The sequence below is a fragment of the Trichomycterus rosablanca genome, chromosome 23 (genome assembly GCF_030014385.1).
Source record: "Trichomycterus rosablanca isolate fTriRos1 chromosome 23, fTriRos1.hap1, whole genome shotgun sequence".
Taxonomy (NCBI): Eukaryota; Metazoa; Chordata; class Actinopteri; order Siluriformes; family Trichomycteridae; genus Trichomycterus; species Trichomycterus rosablanca.
The window spans coordinates 17115532-17126341 of NC_086010.1; the positions used below are offsets into that span (position 1 = coordinate 17115532).

The 10810-nt window shown below is 35.7% G+C and overlaps 1 protein-coding gene across 1 annotated transcript; it reads right to left on the reverse strand.

The window, feature by feature from the left end:
* Positions 1-1693: 1693 nt before the first annotated feature.
* Positions 1694-9456, reverse strand: chodl (chondrolectin). The gene is made up of 7 exons (XM_062985141.1): positions 9331-9456; positions 6995-7334; positions 6547-6704; positions 5610-5660; positions 5443-5520; positions 4525-4621; positions 1694-1778 (listed from the first exon to the last, which is right to left on the reverse strand). The coding sequence occupies exons 1-7, from the start codon at positions 9413-9415 to the stop codon at positions 1694-1696; spliced, it is 894 nt and encodes a 297-aa protein (XP_062841211.1). The 5' UTR covers positions 9416-9456.
* Between the last annotated feature and the right edge of the window lie 1354 nt (positions 9457-10810).

The window sequence follows — 10810 nt, forward strand, 5'->3', positions numbered from 1 at the left end:
AACAAAGCAGAAGTTGTCTCAAACTGGTTTTAGCACAAATGGGGGTTGGATTAAAACTTGTTTCCCTCATGGTATATCGTTACTAAATGACACTGTCGTGACATGTTAAAGAACCACACTTTTTTATCTTCACAACTGAGTCGTTTATTTAAGTGATGTAACAGTGACTGTCCCAAAAATAGAGATAAAAACAGACCTCTAATCCAAACACGTACAAGAAATCTACACTCTCGTAAACAGTCGACATATTTTACAAGCAGACGTTTTTCAATATGTATTATGTAATGTGAATATGAATATGAATCTTTTTCACAAGACAGTTTTGCCAACACAGCGTCACCTGCTTTATATATGCAGTTTTTATAAGGTTGATTATTGATGAACAAAGTGCTGTTTATATTTGCTCCATGGTTAATAACAAAAAACATTATTTACACAGTTCATCTATGTAAACAAATGACACTTCCTGATTCATATGGAATTTACCCAGTATCTCCTGATGAACACTTGTTTTGTCACCTGAAGGCCTCTGGTATGTTTAAAATTTCCCCAGGTGACGTTCTTCGGTCAATAACAATAATTAGATTATCTAACATCAATTGTAACTTTTTTTTACATCTTTAGTTTACTATTTTAAAAATGGCTAAACACACAGCACTGTGCTAACAATAGCTGACAAACTAGTTAGCCTAGTCAATGTTACCTCCTCCAGTAATCACTGTTTAACATCATATTTACTATTAAGCAAAACAAACTAACAATTTTTAAATGTGTAGCCATGTTTACTTCCAAGCTAGTCAATATTAGACTAGTTAGATAGGCTATTAGATAGCTTAGCCAGGAAACGTTAGCGTTCTTTTTTTCAGGCTGGACACTACAGAGCTGGAAAGTTAGGGCTGAGGAAGTATAAATGCCAGTCATGTTTGCCGACCAACATTAGATTTTTTTTTTGCTTTGTGGTGGGTCTGACATGCAAATAAGTACAGTCATGTATAAACAGGGTAATTGTTTCATTAAACTATCATTAAATAAATAAAAAAAACTAAGAGCTGAATTAAACTGTACAGAAACTGCACATATAACAAGGCTAAAAGGCTTTGACAAAATATCAGTCAGGTAATATAAAAATATTCACATCTGCTAAGGCTTTCTGTAAGTCTTGTCTCTTTAATAGGCTTTATCATTATTCTAGCTGTAAAACTCACTCTGAAACACTGAGAGAATTTACTTTGTTTTTGTAACCTAATTTTGTCTTAATCTGTGTTTTTGTGCCAGAAGAATTTTCTATATGTGGTTTCTGACATGATTCCATTTAGTATTGGCTGTCCGTCAAGTCATCTTTTATGTGGAATCGCTTTTCTCCTAATTATATTTATTTATTTTGACTCTGAAGTCAATCAGCACTAATGAGTACATTTTCTGATCACTCATTCCGATAGATAATGAGGAAGGATATAGAGGAATGAGAGCATGATTATGAATTAATCATGCTGGGTGAAGCTTTGAATGATTGATTCACTTACACTGAAGAGAGAGCTATCATAGAAAAATATCACAGAACACTTAGCATATCACACTGAGAGTTACACTGAGATTTGTATTATCTTAATCTGAGAACCACAGAGTAGTGTGTAAACTAAGTAACACTGGATTCACTGGTCACGTCATGAAGTCATTTCATTACAACGTTTCTTTAGACCTCCATTGCAGTGACGGACTTTGGTGTCTTTGAGATCCAAAGTGTTGTCTGGTCCACGCTTGTTTTTGTTTGTGGTTTACTGTTAACAGGAATAAAAACAGAAAAGTGCATACAGTGTCATAAAAAGTAACTGCACGCTTTCATATTGCATATTTATCACCCTAAATGCATAAAACATGATAACATACAAAGAAAAACATGTTATACAAAGGAAACTTGAGTACACACTCTTTTTGTTAACCACCGTTATCCACAACGCATATCACTGTTTTGAAACGGTATTAGCTTTGTGATTTTTATGGTTTTGATAATGTTGCATACTCTTTTGTACAGTGTTATGCTTTGTTTAATGAACTGAAATCATTAAAAACTTATGCAATAACAGCAATCATGAAGACAGTAGTGTAAATTATTAAATCAAATGTGATTAATCTTTTATTAATCATGGCCTGAATGCTGTAGGTTTTAACTATAACATAACCAAATTAAATGGAATTGATATGTCTTACAGATAAATCCAGCTGTCACATCGGCTTGTAAAAGACATTATAAAACTGAAGCTGTGCAACTGCTTGAAGCAGTGGGCAATTACCCATTAACTTGAACCCACTCCAGAAATCCTTTTTACTGCATCAAGTAAGGCTTTCTATTGCCAGCGATTAAATGCATTGTCTCCGAGTCCGCATTTAGCCTCATCAATCGAAAATATGTTTAAAAGACATCACCCTGAGGGAGTGGCGGGTTAATACACATAATGAATTGCATAAATAAATCCATAATGTGCTGTCAAGCACAAAGGCCGGGTTAAACAAGGATCGTCAGCTGCTTTAGACGCTTTCCGGAGGCGTAGCTGTGAGATTTGAAGGCCTTGAATTGAGGGAACTACAGGTTGATCATCTACAGAAAAAAATTCACCCCAAATGAAGAAATAAATGAATTAATTCGTTTCTCTTCAGTAACCACTTCATCCTGAACGAAATCACTGTTGGTACAGATGGGAAATAATATAGTGTCCAGCCTTTTCTAATCACTCATAACGATAGCGTTAGACAGCAGCCACTTATGCTAGTGTACAAACAACACAATCCCATCACAGTAAAAGCTTTAATACAGCAGTAGAATGAAGCGTCTGCAACTGAGCTCCGGCACTAATTGATCGGGAAGTGGCACATATTTATTAGCATCTGCTTAGGCTTGTGTGGCCTCGTGTGTTTAACTGGGTTTCAATTTAAACTTATAACTTATTTGAACAATAAATTGGTCAAAAGATACACAAATAAAGATGCTTTTTTTTTTATCAACTACCGGGTGAGTCAAAATTATGTTAACACTAACATAATCCCCGTGAAATGTGTGTCTGGGCTTTAAATGGTTTTGTTGCTCGCTGGTTTTTGTGTGTTGAACATGATGGCGAACAGGTTGAGACTGTCCTGTAAATCATCTTACACATATTAAGTATGTTTTGTGAATAAATGGTTTCCACCATTCAAGTGTTAACATCATTTTGACTCACCCGGTAAGTAAATGCAAAAATTCAATATTTTTCTGTTTTGTTTACTTGAATTTCTGTCTTTTCCCTGTTTTTTGTGCAGGTTTTAAAAATACAAATGAAACTCTGATGGATGTAAAGGTTGAGTAAATGTTAAGTGTAAAGGTAAGTACTGAATACTGTTATAGCTTAACCCAAAATACACAATTTAGTGAAATTTAATAACACTTTAAGACCACAGAAAAATGTCATTTAACACTATCTTTTATTTGTAAACTATTTATCGTTCATATTCCTCTGAAAATACTTTTTAATGTAATTTAAAACAAATATCAGCATTGTTTAGTTAGTTATCAGTGTTTTCCTTCTAAGCAGCTTAGCATCGTCTGTATTCAGATCATCATTACTGACGATTACAGTTGCTCCCACCACTAGGGGGCAGCGAAAGCTATGTACGAATAAGCATCTTCAGTTGTTAGCATAGCATAACAGTATTACAGACATTTAAGTAAAGAAAAGTGGATTAAAACTCTTTAATGCCTCATGGAAATGTATATTTGTGAGAAATATAATTCTTACAAATGTTACAGTTATGAACAGAGACTCAAACTCTTGTCCCTAGTTACCAATAACAGAAACATTTCGATTCTAAGTGGTTATTGCAAATTAGAACATTAAAATCATCAATATATCCACATAAACATGAATAAATGTTGCAGAAATGCTAAAGTTACCAAGTCAGCCACTTTCTTTATCTTTTTTTTAACCAAATAATGCAAGGGTTTCTGTGGATATGGGTGTTGCAGTGTAAATCTTATGTTATGCAATTGTTTCTGTAAAACTAAGGCTTAAGAAATAATCAAGTTATGTTTTGTATGTTTGAATTGTGTTTAGCAAAGTCAGCGACACTGATTCTTTTCCCAAAAGCACTATTAAAATGCAGTTCAAACTAAATTTAAACACTAGTGTCTAAACAAAGGTAACTAGTATGCCGCAATTTGCTAGCTATATAATATTTGCTAGATATTTACTTTCAGTTCACTTAAACCAGTTGTTTCTCTTAAATTAATTGATAATAATTTAACTACACTTTAAATTAGCAAGCAAATCAACGTATCTAACCCAATTTAAGCTGCCAACAGGAGCTTTTGAAGTGCTAATCAGTTTCGAATCCCTCTAATGTTACTAAAAGCTTAGTTGTGGATTTCTACCAAAATCATTCCTGATCCCTAAATCTTGCAGCCAGCTCAGCTTAATGACTCTGGTCTCTGTTCTTCAGATTTCAAAACACATAAAGATATTAATACAGTTACTGCTTTTGTATATAAGTTCTTACCTCCTGCTCAGCATTTGAAAGCAGCACGTCCCCAAGGCCACAAGGATCAACAGGAGCAGAGGAATGGTGGGTATAATCACATAAATCAGCAGCATACCTACAAATGTCAAATATTCAGGGAATTCAGAAACTATTCAGTCCCCTTGACCGTTTGCACACTGTGTTTATTTTGAACGGATATAACTGCTATTTCAACCCATCAATCTACACCTAGTCACTCTTATGATCTAATGGGCTTACATTGAGAAATGTTCTTTTTAACTGATTATCACAGAGATGAAATAAAAAATAAACTCTTTGGGCAAAACAGCAGGGCACTACACATCATATGGCTAATACCATTCTTGCAGTGAATCTTAATAGTGGCAGCATCATGCTATGGGTTGCTCACAGTAGCAAGGACAGTGAAACTGGTAAGAAATGAGGGACTGGGCTGACATTTCACCCTTTAAAATGACAACAACCCAAAACATACTGCCAGAACAACAATGGATTGGCTTTGGGGTGAGTCTCTGAATGTCCTTAAGTGGCCAAGGCCAAGCCCAGATTTAAACCCCATCGATTATCTGTGGAGAGACATAACGATGGCAGTTCACAGACACTATTTATCTAATGTGACAGCATTTGAACAATGCCATGAAGAACGGGATAACCAAGAAGACTTTGCTGCCAAAAAGGCTTCAACAAAGTATTGAATAGTTTTTAATTTTTAATACATTTAAAATACATTTATTACATTTAAATTTAGCTTGATGGGTAGCTCAATGAAGTGTGCAACAAGTCAAGGGGTCTGAATACTTTCTAAATCCATTATATACACAATTAATTAGACATACATGTAGATACATTCATGTATTATATTAAAACCCTGTATGAAACATCTAAGAGCATTATTTTAAACATTTTAAGAGATATTACTTGAAGGTCCTGCAATGGTGACAGCAGACTCATTGACAGCAGATGTTTTGATTTTTTCTTCATGATCTGTTAAAACATCTGTTGGTATAAAAGATCCATACATTTTGTAAATATGAATGTACATGTGTAGGTCAAATAACAGAAGTAAAGATTTGACCTTGGATTACCTAAATCTCGACCTGCAGGTCTGTCTCCATGTTCTTTCACCAAGTGGCTCTCTGCGAGAAATATAGAAACATTTAACACTGGAGCAACACACAGTGAGGTGGGTTAAACTAAAATATGAATGTATCGTGTTTCAACATTTTCTTTTATTGTGTAGAACTGAGAATAATCTACTAACATTTATATATACATTTATACAGCCAGCTCAAAAATTATTAGCACCATTGGCAAAGATATAAGAAAACATGTCTTTTATGCAAAAGATTCCATTTGATGGAAAACCTGTAATATTTTGGGACTGTTTTATTCTAAGGCCCCAGGAATCTTGTAAAAAATACATAGTATCATGATGATTCTATAAAACAATTCACTGCCCACAAACTTCACTTCCCATTAGTTCTGAAAAAGCTTTCAATAATATTTTGGAGTGTGTTTGTTGGACTTTGAGTTCATTCAGTCAAAAGATCAAAGGTCAGGCACTGCTATGAAAGGTGAAGGCCTGGCCAGTATTTTGACATTCCAGTTCATCACAGGGGTTGAGGTCAGGTACGCGTTCCTCTTTAGCAAACTCGTCAACCTATGTGTTTATAGTTTTTTTGGACTTGGGTCACTCCTGACCCCATGAAAACTGGCATTTTTGTTCTGTGTCTTTTTGTAAATCTGTATAGTCATTAACACAAAATATGTTGGTCTCATTTTTGACAGACAAACCCAGTCTCGCTATGTTGTGTTAAATCCCTGCAAAAATTCTTCAGCTGTGTGCAACATACAGTATAATTGAAAATTTATTGTGTTAAACCACAACACAGGAATGTAGCCAGAATGTAGTCAGTGTTGTTGAAAAATGACAGGTGATGTTTAGCTATGATGTTTAGTATGTTATTTATTATAGTCTTAATACAAATTGACTGTTTCTGGGTTAATAGTGTGTTGCTCTACCTGGCTCGTACTTGCAGATGAAATTGTGCTTCATGGTGCACCTGTCATCGTTCCACTGATAAAGGTACTTCCCTCCTATCCCAGGGTTAGCAGTGGGCTGATGGTACATCACCACACACGCCTCCCCACCACACGACGGCTCATCATAGTACCAGTTCCTATTAAATCAGATAGGTTAAGTCAGAAACTAGTATTTAACCACTTAGTTTTTATTAGTTTATGCACCTAAAAGGTGGAAGCATTATGATATTGCAGGAATTCTGTGCAAATGGTAGTGGAGATGAGTGTGGGAGAAGAGTGGAGGAATGCCATCAAAGAAGAGCAAAATAATTTAGTATGACGTGTGTGAATTTGAAGCTATTATATGCACTAAGGGTTTATTAAATAATAACTAAATTGTTAAAAAGTTCTCAATTCATACAGCAGCTATAGAAATTCTAATACACACCTGAACTGTGATACAACACCGTCTGTCCATCTGTACAGATCTGGACAGGCTGTAAAGCTCCCATGTTCCCCCTCACTCTCATCATCAACACGAGTCAGGCCAATCCAGAAATCTCCATCGTCAATGCTGGGTCGGGAACCAGAACCCACTGCGGTCTTGCTAAGATCCTGAAGAAGTCTCTCAATGTGCTTTTGCTCGGCTGGACTTTCTATGCTCAGCAGTGATCCGCCGTCCACCTCACACACCCGCAGGGCTTCCCAGAACGACACGCGGCTCGATACGTCTCTGAAATAGGCGATTTTATAGCACGGCTGCTCCGGGCCATCACACACCGTCTGACCTAAATTGACATTTAGTTAGCTCATTGATACAAACAGTCCAGAACAGTCTTGCTTAACTTATTTTTAATGTAAAATCACAAAGATCAGCACAATGGAACATATCATGGGTTCTATTGTATACTTTTTACTGGCAATGGCATCTTTAAATGATTGAGATGCTGCAATTGTTCTCCAAAATGTTAAATATTGCTTAATAGTTTATTTTATCTGCACATATATTTGAAACAGTGACATTATATGTATGTTTTATTATTATTATTTATTATTGGAATGTAAAGATGCCTAAATACATTTTATTATAATGTATTATTATGTCTACATAAATAGGGCCTTGATATTATTTTAAAGGAATATAATGCATCTGACTTCACCATATAAAACTGACCCATGAACAATCAGAAGCAGTATTATTGTAAGGATGATACCTTTTTGCGATTTTTGGTTTTACTGACATTTCAGAGTTTAAAGAGCGCAGCCAGATTCTGGAGTAAGGTAGGTAGAAGGTAGACAATCGTGTAAAGATCCGTAGATATGGTGGTGTGCTCACAGCAGAGAATTATAACTGTGATTAATCCCTTGTCTCTTAAAAGTCTAATAACAACATTAGCTTGCTGCCCGAGAGGTACTTTAAATAATTGCCTGGTCCAGATCTGCTCTATCATCACTTTAAGGTTAGTAATGGACCGGGGGATACCCTTACAGATTTTGGACTCAGCGTTTTCGCAGCTAATTCACTCTTCTATTTTCTTTATGTTGTCAGTAATATACTGTACATCCGGACAGTTTCCTCATCCAGCATGGATTGATAGCTGTATGCTGAGCTTTGAATGGTTCCCAATTAATCTCTATATTAATCTAAATATTACTGCATTGTTAAAGTGTCATCCTTTACTCTGACTCTCATTCTGAATCTCCCAGAATGTGTTCTAGCAAAATCAGCCTAATGGATTCACTTTAGGTTTTAATTGCAAAGAGTGATATCTGTGATCTTTATTAATCAAGCACCAGCATATAAAACAAAGAGCTCCTTTTTATAATCTGAGGAGCTCAATTCTTAATTGAACACAATGTTAAAAGAGACATGATGAAAATGTTATGCTGTAATGTATAGTTTTGGACTAAATATTGTTTTGAATGTACTATAAATTAAATAATAGTGCAGTGGCACAACAAGTAGGCCCATGGGTACCACACAGTTTCACGTTTTGTAAGTTCCTGTGCCTGAATGTGTTTCTTTTGGATACCCAGGTACTTTTTCTCACTCCCTTATAAGCATGGTAAATAAAAACAGGCCACTTATTTGTGATAAAAGGCTGCCCATAAAGTGGCGTTCACCATTTATTTAAACATATTGTAGTAATACATGGATTGTCCTGTTTATTGCTTACACAGTACAACCATAAATACAAACACATAAAACATATACCTGTTAAGAGCTGAAGATGCAATCACACACACACACACACACACACACACACACACACACACACACACACACACACACAAACAGATAAAATGATAGAAAACACTCAAATACATAACAAGTACAAGTACAACTAAAATGTATGTATTATGTGTATACTCAATGCAGATTTACAAGATTTACCAAAAGTGGCAATGATTTATCTAAGTGTAGAAGCTTTTGTTTAGTAAATAAGGTAGCTGTAGATGCCACACAGTATTTGACATTGAATTAATTGACAAAAAGTGGCAAGTTATAGCTTACATTGCATTACATCTTGGAGAGTAATAAGGTAAACACGTGTCTATGGGTGCAAACTTGTACTTCACTTTACTAAAAAGATCAGTATATTAATACAAATATCAATTAATATTTCGCCTTAAAAGAAAAAATGCTGATATTTTGCCACATGCTGACAACTTTATACAATCCAGAATACAAAGCTCTATATTGGAAACATTAATTGCATGAATTTCAAGAATGCAAAGTTGCATAAAATCCATTGAAACATAGTTAAACATGCATAAACTCACCACTAAGTACTCGTGCGGCACGGATGCTGGTCACCAGAACTGTCAGACTCCAAAGAATCCCGAGCACCGACCACTGCGCGTGCATCCTTACCCCCTCAGCCGTTTAACAGCAAACTGTGAATTGTTTTTGTCCTTTAATTCCTGATACTTTCTGACAGTAGGTAGTGTTTATTTAGCTCATAACACAATGTGCGATGCAGAACTTATTATGCAGGGAGATGAGACTGGTGCGCTTCATGCTCGCGCGCGCACTGCTGCAGCTCGTGATGATGCGATTTGAACTGGTGCGCGAGCGTTTTCCTCCTAACGGTTTTTTTTCACCTCAGTCGATCGAAGTGAGGAGCAGCTGATTCTCCGGTACACATTTCATTATATTTAACTGAATCACGGTATTCGCACCTGCTATCCTCTGCTCTAGTAAAAACATTCAGAGAATGGTTTATAATGAGATATAATATTTAAAGTTTATGAAGATAATATCTGAAGTTTATGAGGTAAGTTTTCTGAGGTAACTTAGCTTGAAGGCCTCACGTGAACATTCGTGTTAGGTTTGTTTTTACCGAATAAGACACATAATGTAAATCTGAGGTAACTTAATTTTGCTGAAAATACCCATTTATTTATTAATTAATATTTTAACATCATGTTTTACACACTTTTGGTTACATTCATGACCCGCCGAAAATCCCCATTTAAACAAATTACAGACAGATAATGTGAAGCGCAATGTCAGGTAATTTAGTTTGTTTAACCCAAAAACCAATAAGGAGAGAAAACGTATCTAGCTTTACCGCATACCGTGTAGCATACATCTTTATTGTCTATTTAATGTACTGACCACAATATAATTAACACAAACGCTATGAAAAACTTTACCTGTACACTGTATGGACAAAAGTATTGAGACATACACAAGAGATTTTATGACATTTTATAACATTCGTAATCCATAGGCATTAATATGGACTTGTGCCCTCTTTGCAGCTAGATTTTGTAGTTCATCCCAATGAAGTTTGATTCACACCAAAATCACCCAACCATTCCTTTATGGACCTTGCTTTGTGCACTGGAACAGAAAAGGTCCTTCCCCAACCTGTTTCCACTAGGTTAAAGCACACAGTTGCCCAAATGTCTTAAGATTTCACTTCACTGGAGTTAAGGAACCTAGGCCAAGCTTTAAACAACAACACAATCGCATTATGCCTCTTGCATTTAACATCAGAGCTGGCACAATGCAGTCAGGCAGGTAATGTTCTCCTGGCATTCCCCAAACCCAGACTCATCCATCAGACTGCCAGATGGAGAAACTCTGCTCCAAGTAACATTTCTAACACAGTCAATAAATTTAATTGTTTCTAAAGTGACATGCCAGCTTATCTGTTAAAACTATCAAATAGCGCTTGTGATTTTTCCTGTAATGTCAGCATTCTTACAAGGCATTACAATGTATCTCAGCGCTGTCACAACTTGAATCCTGTCC

Coding starts and splice junctions, on each gene's coding strand:
- chodl (XM_062985141.1), bottom strand. CDS start 9,415: ATGCACGCGCAGTGGTCGGTGCTCGGGATTCTTTGGAGTCTGACAGTT. Junction 7,335..9,330: donor TGCCGCACGAGTACTTAGTG/GTGAGTTTATGC, acceptor ATGTCAATTTAG/GTCAGACGGTGTGTGATGGC. Junction 5,661..6,546: donor CATCTGCAAGTACGAGCCAG/GTAGAGCAACAC, acceptor TATTTCTCGCAG/AGAGCCACTTGGTGAAAGAA.